Below are 21,718 nucleotides of genomic sequence, written 5' to 3'. Positions count from 1 at the left end.
ACAAAATTGTTTTTGAAAATAAAAAAAATTAAATAATTTGTATATTATATAATTTTCTTATTTTTTTTATTTTTATCTTATTTAAACGTCAAAATAAAATGATGTTATTTTAATTTGTCTCTATCCTGACCAATCAAAATTAGTTTAATGTTTTATTTATTGATCTAATGTTAGAAATTATCTAAACATTACTATTTTTAATATTTTTTTTTTGTCAAACTTACTACTTCAATTGATAGTCAACACTCGTTAGTCAAATTTTGTGGATAGTTTAAAATTTTGCTTAATTAAAAGTTAGAATTAGTTTTTTTTTTTTATTAAAATCAACCGTGAGATTTGAACTTGTAATTTTTAGATAAATATAAAAAAATTATGCTATTTGAATTATAATTTGTTAGCAAAAATTAAAATTAGTTATTATTTACTAAATAAATAAAAAATATTTTTGTAATTTTTAATGCAACTAGTATAAGTGTATTGGAAATATCAAGTTTTTAAAATATTATTTTAGTTTTTTTTTTTGTGACTAAACAAGGAAAGAAACAAAGCAAAAACTATTCTAAATCCGAGCGGATGATTCGTTGGAGATCAACACTAGGCTCAGATCAAATAACATGATTAGAGTTACTCTTGGCACCATATTTAGCCATCCAATCCGTAGCTCTATTTGCTTCTCGGGACAATATTATTTTAGTTTTTTTTTTTGTGACTAAACAAGGAAAGAAACAAAGCAAAAACTATTCTAAATCCGAGCGGATGATTCGTTGGAGATCAACACTAGGCTCAGATCAAATAACATGATTAGAGTTACTCTTGGCACCATATTTAGCCATCCAATCCGTAGCTCTATTTGCTTCTCGGGACAATATTATTTTAGTTTTTTTTTTTGTGACTAAACAAGGAAAGAAACAAAGCAAAAACTATTCTAAATCCGAGCGGATGATTCGTTGGAGATCAACACTAGGCTCAGATCAAATAACATGATTAGAGTTACTCTTGGCACCATATTTAGCCATCCAATCCGTAGCTCTATTTGCTTCTCGGGACAATATTATTTTAGTTTTTTTTTTTGTGACTAAACAAGGAAAGAAACAAAGCAAAAACTATTCTAAATCCGAGCGGATGATTCGTTGGAGATCAACACTAGGCTCAGATCAAATAACATGATTAGAGTTACTCTTGGCACCATATTTAGCCATCCAATCCGTAGCTCTATTTGCTTCTCGGGACAATATTATTTTAGTTTTTTTTTTTGTGACTAAACAAGGAAAGAAACAAAGCAAAAACTATTCTAAATCCGAGCGGATGATTCGTTGGAGATCAACACTAGGCTCAGATCAAATAACATGATTAGAGTTACTCTTGGCACCATATTTAGCCATCCAATCCGTAGCTCTATTTGCTTCTCGGGACAATATTATTTTAGTTTTTTTTTTTGTGACTAAACAAGGAAAGAAACAAAGCAAAAACTATTCTAAATCCGAGCGGATGATTCGTTGGAGATCAACACTAGGCTCAGATCAAATAACATGATTAGAGTTACTCTTGGCACCATATTTAGCCATCCAATCCGTAGCTCTATTTGCTTCTCGGGACAATATTATTTTAGTTTTTTTTTTTGTGACTAAACAAGGAAAGAAACAAAGCAAAAACTATTCTAAATCCGAGCGGATGATTCGTTGGAGATCAACACTAGGCTCAGATCAAATAACATGATTAGAGTTACTCTTGGCACCATATTTAGCCATCCAATCCGTAGCTCTATTTGCTTCTCGGGACAATATTATTTTAGTTTTTTTTTTTGTGACTAAACAAGGAAAGAAACAAAGCAAAAACTATTCTAAATCCGAGCGGATGATTCGTTGGAGATCAACACTAGGCTCAGATCAAATAACATGATTAGAGTTACTCTTGGCACCATATTTAGCCATCCAATCCGTAGCTCTATTTGCTTCTCGGGACAATATTATTTTAGTTTTTTTTTTTGTGACTAAACAAGGAAAGAAACAAAGCAAAAACTATTCTAAATCCGAGCGGATGATTCGTTGGAGATCAACACTAGGCTCAGATCAAATAACATGATTAGAGTTACTCTTGGCACCATATTTAGCCATCCAATCCGTAGCTCTATTTGCTTCTCGGGACAATATTATTTTAGTTTTTTTTTTTGTGACTAAACAAGGAAAGAAACAAAGCAAAAACTATTCTAAATCCGAGCGGATGATTCGTTGGAGATCAACACTAGGCTCAGATCAAATAACATGATTAGAGTTACTCTTGGCACCATATTTAGCCATCCAATCCGCAGCTCTATTTGCTTCTCGGGACAATATTATTTTAGTTTGTTTCCTTAATTAGTATCTTTAAAACTTTTTAATCAAACTCTAAAAAAATATACTCTCTTACATTAAAAGAATTAATTATTATGTTTTTTTTTTTTTTACTTATAGCAGAAGTACCTGTTATTATTAATAAAGTAATTCAATTTTCCAATAACAAAATACAAATCCAACCTACACTTGATCATGGGAGAATGATATTTTTTTTCTAAAGAAAAACAATTGCCAATAAGAATAATAAAGCAATCAAGTAAAATTTGGTTTATACTTTAGAAGAATATGAAATCAAATTCTATTTCTTATTCAACTTGGATAGTGTTCATACCCTGACCCAACGCTGAGGCCTAAGTCCAAATGGAAGGCCCAATCCAAAAGGATTGAGCCTCACCCCAACGCCAACCTTCGTCCTGAAAAGTCAGTCCTTGCCACGACTCGCTCTAAAGAAGTCGGGAACGAAGATTAGCTGGCAGATAAAACACCCATTCAAATGAGTAACTGCCCCTAAAATCTCTCTGCCTACTTCCAGGAGCTTTATCCCAACTTTCCTAAAATAAATGGACGGTTATTCCCCCTTAAATGGTGGAACTACTCCAACGGTGGTTATGGGTTCACCACTATAAATACCCTGACATCCCTCAGGTATCTCTAAGTCCCAATACTCTCTAGACCTGTTCACACCCTTGCTGACTTAGGCATCGGAGTGTCTTTGCAGGTACCACCCCCCATTCGTTCATACTCACAAGTCGGACGGAGGCCCCCAAGACGTGAACCCGCTCGAAGGCTTCCTCCCTCAGACGATTGGGCTAACCCAGTGAGTCCAGCCCAATAATCTCCGGTTACCCAACGTAACATTGGCGCCGTTGCCGGAGACCCGAGAGATCAACCAGTGATGGCGGACGAATCACCAGAAGATGGCCACACGGCGTCTGATTCCGAACAGGAAAACCTGGATACCGGAAACAACGACGCAAACCCAACTCCCCACCAGGAAGCCAGCGATCAACACCGGGAGGGCACCTCCGGGCTTAAAAATCCGAAGGTGAATTCCTCGGATGGACGGGAGTCAGGAAAGGAAGGGCCACCCCACGCAACCGAGCTAATGAGGTTGGTCCACGGCCACCAAGGCCATTTGGAACAATTGGAACAGGAGTTAGAACGACAACGAAAGGCGGAGCGAAATCTCAGGGAAGAGATAGAGCGACGAAAAGAGTTAGAAGAAAAACTCTTAAAACTAGAATCCTCCCTTAGAAGTTGGAACTCCCGTGGCGACTGAGAAGAGCTGTCCCTGGGGGGAGAAGATCCGTTCAGTGAGGACATCATGAGGGCAAAAGTTCCAAGAAACTTCAAAGGCCCTGATATGAACCTCTATGACGGAACCACAGACCCGAAGCATCATTTAAGCAATTTCAAAAGTCGGATGTATCTGGCTGATGCTTCTGATGCGACTCGCTGCAAAGCTTTTCCGACCACCTTATCAAAAGCAGCGATGAAGTGGTTCGACGGCCTCCCACCAAGATCGGTCACCAGCTTTGAGGACCTCTCGAGAAAGTTCTTGATGAGGTTCTCCATCCAGAAGGATAAAGTAAAACACGCACCGAGCCTCTTGGGAATAAAGCAGGAGGTCGGAGAACCTTTGCGGGACTATATGGAAAGGTTCAATAAAGCGTGTTTGGAAATTCAAGACCTGCCCACCGAGGCAGTCATCATGGGGTTAGTAAATGGACTCAGAGAAGGTTCCTTCTCACAGTCCATATCAAAAAGGCACCCCACCTCCCTGAGCGATGTACAAGAAAGAGCAGAGAAGTACATCAACATGGAGGAAAATGCCAGACTACGAGAGCCGAGTTGGCGGTCCGGGCATGCCCACTCGACAAAAGAAAAAGAGAGAGAGCCCAAGAAGAAAGAAGAACTTGGTCTTGACAGACCGAGGAAATATCACTCTTATACTCCTCTAAAGGTTTCCATGGTGGATGTATACAGAGAAATCTGCAACACTGAAAGGCTGTTGCCTCCTAGGCCCATTAAAAATAAAAAGGGAGGAAGCCGCAGCGATTACTGTGAGTACCATAAGATCTATGGTCGTTCAACAAATGACTGCTACGACCTTAAAAATGTGATAGAAAAGTTGGCCAGAGAAGGTCGGCTTGATAGATATCTCATGGAAAGGTCGGACAATCATGGGAAGAGAAAGCGAGAGGATGGCGACAGAAGAGACCCATCGCCACAAACCCCCGAGAGACACATACATATGATCTTGGGAGGATTTGCGGGTGGGGGACTCACCAAGTCCTCTCGCAAGAGACACCTCAAGCGAGTCCACCAGGTCGAGAGTGAATCACCCGACTTTCCCACAATCTCATTCACAAAGGAGGATGGACAAGGAGTAATCCCTGGACATAATGACCCAGTGGTGATAACCATGATCCTAGCCAATGCCCATCTCCACAGAACCCTAGTAGACCAAGGGAGTTCGGCAGATATCCTTTTCAAGCTCGCATTCGACAAATTAGGATTGGATGAAAAGGAGTTAAGAGCCTACCCTGATACTTTATATGGATTAGGCGACACGCCGATAAAGCCACTGGGATTTCTACCCCTCCACACGACCTTCGAGAAGGGGGAAAAATCCAAAACTCTGAGCATAGACTTCATAGTCATTGACGTGGGGTCAGCATATAATGCCTTAATTGGCAAAGCTACCCTAAATCGACTCGGAGCGGTGGTGTCTACCCCTCATCTTTGCATGAAATTCCCGATATTTGTGGGATAGCAACGATACGGGGAGACCAGAAGTTGGCGAGAAAATGCTACAATGAAAGCTTGAACCTGAGAGAGAAAGGCAAGGAAGTCCACACCATAGAGCTCGGTGGCACAAGAACCAAAGAAGAGCTACGCCCATAACCAGGAGGAAAAACTGAAGAAATACAGGTCGGCGAAGAGGAAGGGAAAAATACCAACATAGGAGCTAACCTAGAAGAAAACTTAAAACAAAGGTTGACAAAGCTCCTAAAAGAAAATTCCGACTTCTTCGCCTGGAAAGCTTCCGACATGTCAGGGATAGACTCCGAGCTTATGTCCCACCGGCTCTCGGTCCACCCAAGGTCTCGACCTGTACAGCAGCGAAGGCGTAAGCTCGGCCCAGAACGAGCTCAAGCGGTAGAAGAGCAGATACAAGCACTCCTAGAAGCCGGTTTCATCAGAGAAGTTAAATACCCAACATGGCTAGCAAATGTAGTTCTAGTTAAGAAACAAAACGGCAAGTGGAGGATGTGCGTCGACTATACCGACCTGAATAAGGCATGTCCCAAGGACCCATATCCTTTCCCAAGCATTGATACCCTAGTGGACTCCAGCTCAGGGTATCAATACTTGTCGTTCATGGATGCCTACTCGGGATATAACCAAATCCCGATGTACAAGCCAGACCAGGAAAAGACATCATTCATCACGCCTAAAGCAAACTATTGCTACGTGGTCATGCCTTTCGGATTAAAAAACGCAGGGGCCACGTACCAAAGGCTGATGAACAAAGTGTTCGCTCCCCACCTCGGGCACTTAATGGAGGTCTACGTAGACAACATGCTGGTAAAAACCCGGGAAAAGGCCGACCTCTTTACGGACCTCGCACAAGTTTTCAACACCATAAGGGCGCATGGGATGAGGCTAAATCCCGCAAAATGCACCTTCGCGGTGGAGGCTGGAAAATTTCTAGGGTTCATGCTAACCCAAAGAGGGATTGAAGCAAATTCCGACAAGTGCAAAGCCATCCTAGAAATGAAAAGCCCAACTTGCTTGAGAGAGGTCCAACAACTGAATGGCCGACTAGCAGCCTTTTCCAGGTTCTTGGCAGGGTCAGCATTAGGGTCCCTTCCACTGTTCTCTCTGCTAAGAAAAGGATGCCAGTTCGAATGGACTCCAGAATGTGAAGGAGCGTTCCAAGAGTTCAAAAAGTTCTTGAGCCAACCACCAATCCTCATCCGACCTCTAATTGGGGAAGAACTCGTCCTATATTTGTCTGTGGCAGACAAAGCTGTCGCATCAGCCCTAATACGAGAGGATGAGGTCAGACAGCACCCAGTGTACTTCACCAGCAAAGTTCTACAGGGCCCCGAGCAAAGGTACCACAAACTAGAAAAGTTTGCTTACTCCTTAGTGATAGCCTCACGGAGGTTACGACCCTACTTCCAAGCCCACACAGTAAGAGTCCGAACGAACCAACCTATGAAGCAAATCCTCCAAAAGACGGATGTTACAGGGAGAATGGTTCAGTGGGCGATAGAGCTCTCCGAGTTCGACTTGAAGTATGAAACTCGGACCGCGATCAAAGCCCAATACCTCACCGACTTCATAGCGGAGTACACGGGAGACCAAGAGAGAAAGCCAACTACATGGGAACTATACGTAGATGGATCCTCAAATAAGACAGGAAGCGGTGCAGGCATAATACTAGCCAATGAAGGGGGAACGCAGATAGAGGTTTCCCTCAAATTTGAATTTCCAGCTTCTAACAATCAGGCAGAATATGAAGCCCTGATTGCAGGATTAAAGCTAGCAGAAGAGGTCGGCGCAACCAAAGTGCTGATATTCAGTGATTCCCAAGTAGTGACCTCCCAAATAAATGGAGAGTATCAGGCCAAAGATCCAAATATGAAAAGATACTTGGAAAAAACTCTGGAGCATCTCGGGCGCTTTGCAGAAACTGAGATCAAACACATAACTCGGGATCTTAATAGCAGAGCAGACGCCCTCTCCAAGTTGGCAAGTACCAAACCAGGGGGAATAGTAGAAGCTTGATCCAGGAAACTCTCCAAAAACCTTCTGTGGTGAAAACAGAGGACAAACAGGAAGTCTTTGAAGTGACCGGGTTAAACCTCGGATGGATGAATCCCTTGGTCGAATACCTAAAATTCGACATCCTCCCCAAAGAGGAAAAAGAGGCCAAGAAAATTCGGAAGGAAGCACAATACTACACTTTGGTGAAAAATACCCTCTATAAAAGAGGAATATCAACACCATTGCTAAAGTGCGTACCGACCTCAAGGACAACTGAAGTACTAAAGGAGGTTCATAATGGAATCTGCGGAAACTACCTCGGAGCCAGGTCGCTAGCAAGAAAGGTAATCCGAGCAGGGTTCTACTGGCCGACCTTGCAGAAAGATGCCATAGAATTTGTCAAGAAATGCCAACTATGCCAGATGCACGCAAATTTCCGCGTGGCTCCACCAGATGAGCTAATCAGTATAAATTCTCCATGGCCCTTCGCAAAATAGGGGATGGACCTGTTAAGACCTTTTCCCCAGGCCCCAGGACAAGTCAAATATTTAATTGTGGGAATAGACTACTTCACAAAGTGGATAGAAGCAGAACCATTGGCCACTATCACTGCCCAGAGAAGTCGGAGGTTCCTCTACAAAAACATCATCGCAAGGTATGGGATACCCTATTCCATTACTACAGACAATGGAACCCAGTTCACCGACTCTACCTTCAGAAACCTAGTGGCCAGTATGAAAATCAAACACCAATTCACCTCGGTGGAACATCCACAAGCAAATGGACAAGCTGAGGTAGCTAACAAAGTCATACTGGCATGACTAAAGAAAAGACTACAAGATGCAAAGGGAGCTTGGGATGAGGAGCTCCCGCAAGTATTGTGGGCCTACCGGACGACGCCACAATTCGCCACAGGAGAAACACCCTTCCGACTTGTCTACGGTGTAGAAGCCATGATACCAGTAGAGATCAGCGAACAAAGTCCAAGGGTGATCCTCCATGATGAGGTCGGAAATATACAGGGGCACAAAGAGGAGCTTGAATTACTCTCCGAAGTCCGAGAGCAAGCCCAGATAAGAGAAGCAGCGTTGAAACAAAGGATGACTACCAGGTACAACAGAAAAGTCATTCGAAGGAGTTTCACCCCAAACGACTTGGTCTTGATCAGAAACGACATCGGAGTCAACAAATCTGGGGAAGGAAAACTCGCTGCCAATTGGAAGGGACCATACAAAATTAGTGAAGTCCTAGGAAAGGGTTACTACAAAGTAACCGACTTAAGCGGAGCCGAGTTACCTAGGTCTTGGCATGCTTGTAACATGAAAAGGTATTACAGTTAAAAACGAACTCTACTCCCTGATGTACTCTTTTCCCAACTTCATGATTTTTTTTTCCAAAAGAGGGTTTTTTTTGAAGGGGGGTTTTTAACGAGGCATCATAGTAGAGACTAAGGGGTCATAGATAGTGAAAAGCCCTTAGTAGCAGTAAAAGTACCTTCGCAAATAAATAAAGATCTTTTATCTCTTATAAATTCCTTTTCGTTTTTTCTTTCTACGAAACGCGCCGACTTAAGCTCGACAAAGCGTGAAAATCCCATGACCGACCTAGATGGTCGTCAGGATAAAACGACGAGGTACAAGTCGGCGTAAAAAGGTTATAAAAGTTGATCGTGAGAAACTCGGAAACGTTCCGACTCATAAGTCGAAATGAAAAACCGAGCAGCAAAGAAAACGCATCACAAAAATAACCTAAGTCATAGGAACTCAATAAATCAAAAAATTGAGTATAAGGAATACCAAAAAAGAGATCGAAAAACCTATTAAAAGCGCCAAAGCTAAAGGCTGTCCTAAGTTCTTAAGGAAAAAAGAAACTCAAAGGAAAGGACAGCCAGCCAAGAAAAAGGGTTTTCAAAATAAGGATCAAAGGGGTTTTCCAAAAACCTAAAATCAGAAAAACATGCACACAAAAAGACAAAGAAAGGTAACTTAAAACCTTTATCCAAAAAAGGGTATTTTTTCGATAACTTAAACCCTTATCCAAAAAAGGGTATTTCTAAGTGTTTTGTTTACGGCCCTAAAAGGCCAAAGAGAATGTCAACAAGCTACCACCACTAAGAAAATAAAGAGTTTAAAAAAGAAGGGACCCACAGGCCGGGCCCCCATATAGCCACAATCATTTTTTCAAAGAGGATCACCACCAGAGTCAGGAAGAGTAGTCGGAGCGCCATCAGGACCAGGGAGAGAAGTATCCATAGGAGACGGAGAGGAGGTTCCGGGAGCTTTCGAGGAACTCGGGGCATCCTTTGGTCGGGGAGGAGACTCCATTATCCTCTGCCCCCGAGTCTTCAAATCTGACTCGGTGACATATTGGGGAGAGGGAGGAGAGACTATAGCCCCGTCAATGACGACCTTGTCCGGATCCAAAGGCGAGAGATCCAGGTCGGGAGCAAGGACTCTGACCTGTTCCTTAAAGATCCTCCATGCTTCCTCGGCCCTGTCAGCAATGGAGTCCTCCAACTCGGTAAAGTCATTCCGAGCCTTCAGCAAATCCTTCTTCACCGCCACAAGGTCCTTGAACAAACTTGAATAGCTCTCTTGGGCCTTCAACCTCAAGCCCTCCTCCATGTTGCATTGGGCCTGCAACTTACTCTCCTTCGCACGGAGGCCGTCCCTCTCCTCCCTCAATTTGGCGACCTCCTCCCTCAGCCCCTTTTCCTGCTCCTGATATATGAGAAGCCTCCCCTCCAACTCTTCAACCCTCGAGGTTGAACCCAGAGAGTTAAGAGGAGTCTTCTCAAAAATATCAAGGAACTTTGTGCACACCCCCGCTGCCCTGATACTCTCCTGAGCCAGAATAGTGAGATGGTTCCGGATAGAAACATCATCCATACCTATACGGGTATGAGGATAGATGTACTTTCGAACAAACTGAGGCGCATCCACTTTAGCCTCACCTTCAAAAGAAGAGCTAGACTCTAAAGTCTTGCGCTTCTTCTTTTCTGGCTCAGGAGAAGATCGGGGAGGAGGAGACGGCCGAGAAGGAGCCGAGAAAGGAATAACAATAAGTCGGGAAGGAGTCCCCAAATTGTGGGAAGAAGGGGGAGGAGAAGGAAGAGAAGAGCTAGTTACCCTGGCACCACCAACCCTGGCGCGGGATCTTGCCTTGGCCTCCTGAACCCTCTGGTAAGACTCCCTGGAATTCTTTATTCGCCATCTCTGTAAAAAATAATAGGTAGCTAAAGTTAGCAAAACAAGTCGGAAGAAATGAAGTCGGAAAACATAAACAAAGCAAAGGCTACCTAATTGTGTTTGGACAAAGGTCGGAACCCCCTGGAGAAACTTTGTGGTATCCAGATAAGGGGCCCTCCCCCACACTTCTCGGAGGAATCCCACAATGGCTGCCTCCACTTCATCCAGGTCATCCAAACTATATTTCTCACAGGGGGAGGCTTCTAACCAGTACAGATGAAAGCGATGAGAAGAACTCTCATCCAGGAAAAAGGGGTGGTGACCCTCTACAGCTTGAACTTTGAAAAAATAATTTTTAAAGTCGTGAAAAGATTCGTCAAAAAGGGTGAAGACTCTCCGACCTTGTATAGCTCGGAAAGACACCCACTGTTGCTTGTTATTTTGCCCACTAAAGGGCTTAGTCATGTGGAAGAGGAAAAAGAAAATCTTCAAGGACGTTGGAAAGTCTAAAGCATGGCTAATGAACTGGTAGATTTTCAGAAAACCCCAAGAGTTGGGGTGAAGTTGGGTAGGAGCTGTAAGGCCCAGAATCTTTGAAAAGTCTTATTATGATCAAGTCTTAAATCCTACAATTATTTATTGCCTTGATTTCAGAGATTATTTTATTAAAGATAATTAAGGCAAGTTTTGATGGGCGCAGAAGTTACGAAGAGCTTATTTAATTGTTGTTGTGATGCTCTGTATTGTTTTAGTTATGGTTTATTGTACCCTCGCCTTTATCTTGATATAACCTGTAAGAGGGATAGGAATTGTATTGGATTATGTTTGTAATATTACTTATATATATATGTATGTATATATGTGGATGTACTCTTTATGAGTTTTTGTAAGTTGTATGGTATTTATGGATGTACGTTATCGAACGAAAGTATTGTTGGGAGCGGTATTGCGGTTTAAAGTTTTAAACAGGCTCATATTTTTAGTATTAAATAGTATAAGTGTCGTCGTAATGTCCGAGCTATCAGAGTCAAGTTTAAACTCGATTTCAAAGTGAAATGAATTTGAGGAAATGATTTATGGCTTAAATGCCGACTTTGTGAATTTAATGATGTTGAATGGTGGAAGTGCTGTTTTGTTGTGAGCCGGAATGGCTGTGTATGATTATACATATTGGTTGGTTTTGGATTGAACCGTGAGCCGGAATGACTGTGTATGATATGAATATTGGCTGGTTTTGGACTGAACCGTGAGCCGGATGGCTGAGATGGATGTTGATCCATGGATGAGATTGAATGCATGTTTATGCTGAATCATTGATAAATGTGAATGTTGCACTTCCACTATCTGAGATACGAGTTTCCCTGGGTAGTAGCAGTGGCTAGCCACCACGTGCTCCAGGTCGAGACTTGATACTCTGTTGACCCTATGTCGTAAGTGTGGCCGGGCACTGTGAAAGGCCCGGATGAGCTCGCCCCCATAAATATTCACCAGTGATGGTGATGGATAAATATTCACCAGTAAGAGTGATGGATATGGATCATGATTATGATCAAGTTTATGATGAGTATAACTCGAGTTGGGGATGCACGACAGAGGGACAGTCCAATGGCTAGCTACCAGGACTTGTCGGGTTGGCTTTGTTGTTGTGATGCTCTGTATTGTTTTAGTTATGGTTTATTGTACCCTCGCCTTGATCTTGATATAACCTGTAAGAGGGATAGGAATTGTATTGGATTATGTTTGTAATATTACTTATATATATATGTATGTATATATGTGGATGTACTCTTTATGAGTTTTTGTAAGTTGTATGGTATTTATGGATGTACGTTATCGAACGAAAGTATTGTTAGGAGCGGTATTGCGGTTTAAAGTTTTAAACAGGCTCATATTTTTAGTATTAAATAGTATAAGTGTCGTCGTAATGTCCGAGCTATCAGAGTCGCGCAGCCGGAAGTGTGAGCTCTGGTAGTTAGGGTGTTACAGGAGCAACTCGGCAGTGGCGTAGGACAGTCATTTCGAAATCAGAAAAAGGAAGAAAAACACCTAAACGAGTAATCATGCTCTCATACATATAGAAAAAATGAGGGGCCGCCTCAGTAGCCCTCGCGAAGTAAACCCGGTCTTTAGGACCCCGGGACAACCAACTCATACTTCGGCTCATCCTCATCAGAAGTACAAATTCTATGATGAGTACGGAGATTGGTAATAAACTCGGTGTCTACCAAGGGTTCCTCTCCCAGAACGGTAACATCCACCCATTGAGTGAGGGTTTCTATGGAAGACATTCTTTCCTAAAAGGGTATGACGGAACCTACAAAGGAAAAAAGAAAAGATCAAGAACAGGGTCTCTAAGGGGTACGGATTCAAACAGAAGCCTACAAGCCAACCCCTCTCTCTAAAAAATAAAAGCATGCAAACAGAAAGCACTTCATAAAAGAGAAGAGGAGAAAAAACTAACCTTTGCCTGGAAAAAAGGATAGAGAAAGATGAATGCCTTCAAACAAGAATTCCCCACGAACGGATAAGTTGAAAATTCGCAGAAACGAAACAACGAACGAGAGGGAAAGTATTTATAAACACGTTAGGGGCAAAAGCGTAAAAGCAGAAGCAGTCATTAATGGGCGCACCGTTACCAAGGTAATTAATCCCTACGTGTAAATACACGAACTTCTAACGGACGCGACGTTTGATTTGACGCGACTGTGAAAATTCAAAAGTCACGGAAAGTCACGTCGGTTTCAAACGATCACGTCGGTTCCTTCACAAGTCGGCTACGACCCAGAGTAGAATACTCGAACCCAAGTCTTGAAAGAAATTGGGCTCGAGTAGGGGCACTGTTCATACCCTGACCCAACGCTGAGGCCCAGGTCCAAACGGAAGGCCCAATCCAAAAGGATTGAGCCTCACCCCAACGCCAACCTTCGTCCTGAAAAGTCGGTCCTTGCCATGACTCGCTCTAAAGAAGTCGGGAACGAAGATTAACTGGCAGATAAAACACTCATTCAAATGAGTAACTGCCCCTAAAATCTCTCTGCCCACTTCTAGGAGTTTTATCCCAACTTCTCTAAAATAAAGGGACGGTTATTCCCCCTTAAATGGTGGAACTACTCCAACGGTGGTTATGTGTTCACCACTATAAATACCCTGATATCCCTCAGGTATCTCTAAGTCCCAATACTCTCTATACATGTTCACACCCTTGCTGACTTAGGTATCGGAGTGTCTTTGCAGGTACCACCCCCATTCGTTCATACTCACAAGTCGGACGGAGGCTCCCAAGACGTGAACCCGCTCGAAGGCTTCCTCCCTCAGACGATTGGGCTAATCCAGTGAGTCCAGCCCAATAATTTTCGGTTACCCAATGTAACAGATAGGTTAATTAATTTTTTATTCATTTAAATAAGTATTGACTTTTTATATATATAATAAGTTAATAACTAATTGACTAACGGTAAATTCTTAAAAAAATAAAATTACAGAGAATTAATCTGACTTACTTAATTAAAAAAATTTATAAAAGAAAAAACCGCTTTTTAATTTTTTTTTTAAATCAAAATGGTCATAGGCTATTAACTAAGTGGAGCAAGTTTATTGATTAATACATAATGATATGATCCATCCCTTTCAGTAAAAAAAAGAGTACCTAGTTGTTGTATTTATTATTAGATTAGGTTATTACGTATTAGACAGATTAGATTCAGAGTGCAAAGATGTAACAAAAATATCCAAGATGAGACATTATATGAAATTTCATTTGATTGAGCACCGACAGGGACACCATAGCTTAGTGTTGTGCCCACACTCCCTTGCTGTCATCCTTTAACAATTTCACATGCTCTTTTCTGTCGGTATTATTTATGCTTCCAATATTATCCCTATATCAATTTTATAACGGTTCCAACTAGTAATATAGCTAACTAAAACTAATTAATTAATTAGTACACCAATATATATCCAATGAAGTAGGATAATATTGTCTAATGAAAATAAAATATATATGATTCAGTTAATGAAAAAAGTTATATTTTTGTTAATATTTGAATTTAATCTGATTATTACATTTTATTCCGAAGTATAAAAATACTATTTATGATAGCAAACACTAATATAATTACACGAATCTAACAAAGGTCAAAGTTCAAACACTTAATAGGTGTAACGATATCACATAAATTTCATAAAATTAATAAGAAGGGTATTATAGATATTTGCTTTGGAAATATCCGCATCAGATCTTGGCAAAAAATAAATAAATAACAATCCGAAGAAAGAATGCTTATAAACGTGCGTAGAGAGTTTCATTTCATGAGAGCCAAAGTTCGTTTCAAATTAAGAACATAAAAACTTTGGTGTATACATCATACATGTATATATATAGAGAGGCCTATAGTATATACCATATTTAATTTGGTGCAGATCTTTGAAGAAGTTACGCAAATCTGCACCAAGAAAAAATTAATGGAGTCTATGTTGTTGTCGTCAATCTCAGCATTACTTCTGTTACTGCTCTCTTGCTTCACATTCACTTCTACAGGTAATGCCATTGCCTTGCTTCACATTCTTCAGTTTTCTTTTTCAACGAAATGAAGAAGTTGGTAGAATAAAAAAATAAACGTGTATTAAATTAGTTTTCGAAATTTTATTTACATAAAAGTGTAGTATTAATTCCTAATGGTTGCATTCTTGCTTAATTGCTTTGCTTTTGTTGGGTCCCACTTCCCTAAGATTTTGTTTTGGTGTTTTTTTTTCCCGCTAGCCACTTTGTTTTGAAAACTTGACTAACTGAATTGATGATGGGAGCTTCAAGAAGGGCATTATTGTCACTGCCAAGATTTGAAATGAACGGATCATGGATTCATGGATCTTTATTGTTGCTTAATTTTTTTTTTTTTAAGAATCTATACTGACTCCTGTGTCGGTTCATAGTTTTTAAGCTTGCTGCATTTTGTAATTCAACTTATTTTTCAGCAGAGTATCATGCAGGAAGTGTGATGTTGTTTATGAATCTATTTTACTCTTTCATGTCCACTAGGGAAAACAATTTAGTGGTATACTGAAATTTTGATTTGATAACGAAATCATCATTAATATTTTCTTTTTTTTTTTATTTTCTTTTCATGTGACAGATGCCTATGATGCACTTGATCCAACCGGTAACATAACGATCAAATGGGACGTCATTAGCTGGACTCCAGATGGCTATGTTGTAAGTTAACTCGATTAAGTGCGACAAAAAAAAAACTTTTAGAATTTAATTTTTATGCACTGTCACTTTAGAACTTGAACAAAAAAGTGTGGTAGTTAACTGTTTTTGTCCACATGTTATTACTTGAACTTAAACAATGAGCAATTCAAGGGTTTGTTTGGTTTGAGAAAACCTTTTCTATTTTCGTTTTCAATGTTTTATGTTTTCAATTTTTCATTACAAAATTTTGAAAATCATACAGGGCCTAGTATGCCTCTAAGGAACAATGCAATTGTTTTCATTTTCTTTGAATTCAAATGCACATTGGCTTACATATCCAATCCTCTTGCCTTGGATTGAGCAGGCTGTGGTATCAATGTACAATTTCCAACAGTATCGCCATATTCAGGCGCCGGGGTGGTCGTTAGGGTGGTCGTGGGCCAAGAAAGAAGTAATATGGAACATGATGGGAGGGCAGACCACAGAGCAAGGAGACTGCTCAAAGTTCAAAGCAGGCCAACCACATTGCTGTAAAAAGGACCCCCTAGTCGTTGACTTGCTCCCGGGGACTCCTTACAACCAACAGATCGCCAATTGCTGCAAAGGGGGTGTCCTGAGTTCGTGGGCTCAGGACCCCAGCAATGCTGTTAGCTCATTCCAGGTCAGCGTTGGTTCGGCCGGAACAACTAACAGAACGGTCAAGTTGCCGCGAAACTTTACCCTCAAGGCACCTGGTCCTGGATACACTTGTGGCCCTGCAAAGATTGTTAGGCCAACTAAATTTGTTACTAGTGACAAAAGGAGAACCACCCAAGCCTTAAGTAAGTTACTTAGTTTTGTAATTACATACTTGTGGCTATTAGATTCAACTGATATAATTAGTATTAAGTTACAGCTAATGATTATTTATGCATAATGATTCGTACATTGTTAAGAAGTGTCTATGATTGCGAAATTTCTGGTTCTGTTTAGACTTAGATTGCAATTCTTTTTGTAACAGTGACTTGGAATGTTACCTGCACATACTCTCAATTCCTGGCTCAAAAGACACCAACTTGTTGTGTTTCCCTGTCATCCTTCTACAATGACACAATAGTAAACTGTCCAACTTGCACCTGCGGCTGCCGGAACAAAACAGCGCCCGGAAGCTGCGTAGAGTAAGTCACCGTTTAGTCATTCCACTGATATCTGAAACTGAAACAATCTTCTATTTCTTGCTGCAGTTCTTCAAAATGTGCTTAGAATAAGTTTGTTACCATTTTCTCAATTCTAATATCTTTTGTTTTATGTCATTACAGTCCAGACTCTACACATTTAGCTTCAGTTGTATCAGGGAAGCCTACGGATACGCCTCTTGTCCAGTGCTCCAGCCACATGTGTCCGATTCGAGTGCATTGGCATGTGAAGCTAAATTACAAGGAGTACTGGAGGATCAAGATCACAATCACAAATTTCAACTACAGAATGAACTACACACAATGGAACCTTGTCGTGCAGCACCCGAATTTTGATAATCTAACTGAGTACTTCAGCTTTAATTACAAGCCACTAATGCCTTATGAAGGCTTAAGTAAGTTCTAACTTTAATAACTATGGTCATGGATTATCTTTTTCATATGGAAGATTGAGTAGACAAGCCTGAAAAGATTGAATGCTAACAATTTAGTCTAAGATCTAAAGCAGCTTGTGACACTAGAAAGATGCACTTAGTTTGAAAAATCCACCCTCCCAAAAAACAAAATCATCTCCATTTCGATTATGTTGACAGTAGTGCCTACGTGGGTTTAGGGGAATTCGTCGGCTACCATGATCTTCTTTAGGTTCTTTTAGGACTATATTTTCAGTATTTCAGTCTTTAATGGCTAGATTGGTAGTTTACTTTAGAAGAGTATTTCATGATTTAAATAATGATTTCTTAATCTTATTTTTTTGACAGATGATACTGCTATGCTATGGGGAGTGAAGTTCTACAATGATTTTCTATCTTCAGCTGGACCCCTTGGTAATGTGCAATCAGAACTCTTGTTTAAAAAGGACAAAGAAACCTTCACTTTTGATAAGGGATGGGCTTTCCCAAGAAGGATCTATTTCAATGGAGATAATTGTGTTATGCCTCCTCCTGATGCATATCCTTGGCTTCCAAATTCAAGTTCAAGACTAGTTTTCTCTTTACTAGGCACTTTCATCATAGCCAGGTGACTTAGAATGCATCACAGTATTTATAGGTTTAAGTATTGTATAATTCTTTTAAGTTACTTGGATGATTATTTTTTCCTATAATATAATATCCAATTGATTTCTTGGTGTTGAGATGCTTAACTCAAGCAGATTTTGATAAAAAACTTGTTTCCAATAGTCCAAAATTAGCAGATTTTGATCAAATACATATATTAATCTTCACAAAAACTTTCACCACATGTGTATCCCCCTGCTAAATTAGCACTATATTCTGTAAGCTTCTTAACTAAGTTGTCACCCTTGTTCATAAAAGAATCATAACCAAATGAAAAAATGATGCGAAAATGGTGCTGGCTACTATCGACGAAGCACTAATCAGTAGTCTATGAGCAGAGTTTGGCAAGAAAGGGTATGAATCAGGAGGTGGCAGCATGCATTCTTCACCATTGAAGTAGACCCTCCTTGGAAATGCCCATCCATGCTTGAGTGTGAATGTGTTCTTGTCCTTCTTCATAAGAATCTCAGATTGCACATTCCCTTTAGGCCCATTTTCCATCAATAGATCATTGTAGTACTTCAAACCATAGAACATTCCTGTGTCATCTGCATACACACAATTCAGCATTCACATGGTTAGCGAAACAACCTTAAGGCTATGTTTGGTAACTGTTTCAGAACAGAAAATACAAAGACAGAAACACAGAGACAATGGTCATAGACTCCTTTGTCAAGCAGGTTTGAGACAGTTAGCGAACAAGGCCTAATAGCATGAAAAAGACTAAAATATTTCGTGTGGATTCTGAAAGAACTTACTTATGGCTTCATAGGGAAGAAGTGGCATGTATTCAAAGCTATAGACTTGTGTGACATTGTTGAGATTGGGGTGTTGAATAACAAGGTTCCATAGAGTGTAATTGAGTCGATAGTCGAAGTTGATGATGGCAATCTTGACCCTCCAATAATCTTGGTAGTTGTCTTTGATGTGCCAATGCACCCTCACATGACAAAGGTGGTGTGTGCATTGTAGCAATGGTTTTGGTGTCATATCACTCTTCTTAGTCTTTACTCTCTCATCTTCTTGTAGTAACTTTGAGTCCTTCCTGGACATCCCAAACAAAAAGGAACCAAAATTAGAGCGAAATACTAAAATTATCCACAAATATGTCACGAAAAAACTTATCTGTGGAAGAATAAAAGTTCATATCTTCAAGAGTGGCTTACGTGACACAGGTATCATTATTTTGACAACCACAAGCACAGGTTGGACAAGCTGTGACTTTGTCACTATAGAAAGATGACAAAGAAACACAACAACTTGGATTCTTGGAGGCTAGAAACTGCGAATAAGTGCATGTCACATTCCAAGACACTGCACAGAAGCCAAAGAAAAAGACCAAATAACATTAGGTACTAAAAATGCTTTTACTCCTTCCGTTCTTAAATAACTGTTCGCAAACACTATCTATACATACTATTCTGTGCACGTGGACAGTTATTTAAGGATGGAAGGAGTAGTATAGTTTAGGACTAATGAGAGTTAGTGTGTTTCATACTCAAAGCTTGAGCTTTTCTCCTACGATCATCGGTTGGGATGACAGTGGCAGGCACAAGCTTAGCAGGGCCACAGGAATAGCCTGGCCCCGGACCGAGAAGCTTGAAGTTCTTGGGAAGCTTAACTGTCTTGTTAGAGGTGCCAGAGAGGCCTACACCTATCTGAAAAGCCGAGACAGCACCGGAAGGGTCCTGACCCCAAGAAGTTAGGACACCACCTTTGCAGCAGTTATTGAACTGCATGTTGAAAGGTGCTCCAGGCATTAAGTCAACAACCTGAGGGTTCCTCTTGCAGCTGTGAGGGATCTTCAACTTGAACTTGGAACAATCACCTTGTTCTGTTGCTTGAGCTCCCATCACTGTCCATATTATCTCTTTCTTTGCCCATGTCCACCCTATTGTCCATCCAGGGTTCATGATTGTCCTGTATTGTTGAAAGTTGAACACTGTCACAGTGGCCTGCATTAGTTGAATAGCTACAACATTAGTATACACATTTTGTTTGGTTGATTGAATTACTTAGCCAATCCCTATTATTTCATCAAATTTATGATTAAGTCCCTTTAACTTAAAAGCTTCCAATTGGATTCTTACACTATTTTAAATTTTGTAATTAAGTCATTGTCGTGTCAAAAACGTTAGAGTTAACAGAATATTATGAAAATAAAAAAACGTCCAAGTTTAGAGATTTAGTCTTTTAAATGTGATATCTTCAATTTCAGGAGGAATATTTTGTTCATTTTAACGACCTAATTATAAAATTTAAAACAGTGTAGGGACTCCGTTAAAAGTTTTTAAAATTACAAGGACTTAATTACAAATTTGTTAAAACTATAGAGACTAGAGTAATTTAATCTTTTTATTTTTCATAATATGCTAATTGCTATACACATTTACTATGGTGCCATTTGATTCGGCACTAGTGGTATAACTGTATAAGACTTTGTTATTGTTTTACTCTGGTCTTTTTATGTGATTAAATTACGAGTAATTTCTTTAAAATCATGATAATTTTAGAAGTTACCATATAGCCATCTGTTGTCCAGGACATGATATCCCATCTTATTGTCACATTCCCAGTTGGATCCAATGGATCAAATGCATCTACATGAACAAGGATTTCATAAGTTAGAATTAAATTAACCCTTTATTATCAGCTAAACAATTTTCAATTTTGAATAATAATGTAGTCAAGTAATTAATTATACCTGCTTGAGAAAGTATCATAAAGCATATAGCAGCCAAGATAACCACCTTGAGCTCTCGGAATTCGCAGCTTCGCCGCCGCTTGTCACCATTATCAAATTCCATGCTTAAAGATCAAAGCTTCACTCAAGTTTCAAAATGTTAATTAACACTTTCCCTAGTGTGCAAAGGTGCTAGTGTTACTTACATATATATATCATTTATATTGTAGCTAGTAGTTGTTAGGTCACTATGATATCATGTTCATCTGAAATATTATGTCTCCATCTTCTTAATTAATCATTTTGCCACCAGTTAATTAAGGTAGCATGAAGTTTTTTGTGTAATGTATATTGGTGTGTATGCAAATAAGTGGTGCGAGAGTTTTTTCTGTTTGCCTCAGGACACATCAGGTGGTAACAAGTTCAGTTTCTTGAGGTTTTCACTGAATTTTCATTCATTCGAAATCACTTTCTTCAACTTGTTGCTTATGCTTCATGGCTTGCCACTTTTCTTCAGTCTTTGCTTTATAACAAAACCTAAATTTAAATTCTGTTTTATTATATGCATTATGCTTTTTTTTCAAAAGAATTTTTCAGAATTTAAACCTGTGTCTTTTATGTATAAAATTAACTAAAAATTTGATTCACTTTTGTTAAACTAAATCTCATTGAGTAAATAGAATTCAAAATCTGGACTCAATTATGTATGCTTAAAACAATTATGGGTTTTCTTTTTAACTTTAAATCTTTTTCCATTTAACTTGCTTATGTCTATATACAGAACAAATAGGTAAAGAAAAATTTCAGGTATGGCATGTACTTTTTTGGAAGTCTGAGATTCCAATTATCATTACCATTGAGATATAATATTAAATAATACATAAGGTTCAGATTTGAGGATGAAACATATTATGCACATGAAAATTTGGAGTGTTTGTAGATCATACAACTAGCTCTTCCTTTCTTAAGTTTTTTTTGTGTTGAAATTCTTAATTTGTCCTCCACTCCTCTTGCAAGTTTAAAAAGCCTTTTTTTTTTCCAACCATATGACTTTGGCTGAAATGCACTCAGTGTTAGAAATTTTTTGTTTATTCTATTTTTGTTTTTTTATTGTATCTCGTATTAATCTTTAATTATGTTGTTCATACTTCATACACCAAAAATTAGTTATTGTGTAAAAAATATGTATTTAGTATTTGATAAAAAATTATTTATCAAAATTAAACTTTTAAAAAAATAAAATAATATTATATTTTGTAAAAGAACAAAAAGTTAATTCATTAGGAGTTTTAAATATTTGAAAAAGAGAGAGTA

The 21,718-nt window shown here is 39.5% G+C and overlaps 2 protein-coding genes across 2 annotated transcripts; one reads left to right on the top strand and one right to left on the bottom strand.

Moving 5' to 3' along the window:
• Nucleotides 14,583-17,682, top strand: LOC107623535 (protein COBRA; the record flags this gene model as incomplete). The annotated part of the gene is given in 6 exon segments (XM_016325853.2): nucleotides 14,583-14,837; nucleotides 15,430-15,509; nucleotides 15,853-16,309; nucleotides 16,489-16,645; nucleotides 16,787-17,058; nucleotides 17,425-17,682. Coding segments are annotated over 6 exon segments (1,300 nt in total), but the record flags the coding sequence as incomplete, so codon positions are not given.
• LOC107623533 (COBRA-like protein 4) lies at nucleotides 17,818-20,601 on the bottom strand. The gene is made up of 6 exons (XM_016325852.2): nucleotides 20,426-20,601; nucleotides 20,242-20,321; nucleotides 19,220-19,676; nucleotides 18,888-19,035; nucleotides 18,480-18,766; nucleotides 17,818-18,269 (listed from the first exon to the last, which is right to left on the bottom strand). The coding sequence occupies exons 1-6, from the start codon at nucleotides 20,526-20,528 to the stop codon at nucleotides 17,971-17,973; spliced, it is 1,374 nt and encodes a 457-aa protein (XP_016181338.1). The 5' UTR covers nucleotides 20,529-20,601; the 3' UTR covers nucleotides 17,818-17,970.

This window comes from Arachis ipaensis, chromosome B10, assembly GCF_000816755.2.
Source record: "Arachis ipaensis cultivar K30076 chromosome B10, Araip1.1, whole genome shotgun sequence".
In the NCBI taxonomy this organism is placed as follows: domain Eukaryota; kingdom Viridiplantae; phylum Streptophyta; class Magnoliopsida; order Fabales; family Fabaceae; genus Arachis; species Arachis ipaensis.
Note: the sequence above shows the minus strand (reverse complement) of the source record. Positions and strands in the feature narration are given on the sequence as shown.

Bases quoted from the DNA above. Each gene is read 5' to 3' on its own strand.
- LOC107623533 (XM_016325852.2), bottom strand. From the start codon at position 20,528: ATGGAATTTGATAATGGTGACAAGCGGCGGCGAAGCTGCGAATTCCGA. The intron at 19,677-20,241 runs GTAACTTCTAAA...CAACTAATGCAG, and splicing joins GGACAACAGATGGCTATATG to GCCACTGTGACAGTGTTCAA. The intron at 18,270-18,479 runs GTAAGTTCTTTC...GTGTGTATGCAG, and splicing joins TCTTCCCTATGAAGCCATAA to ATGACACAGGAATGTTCTAT.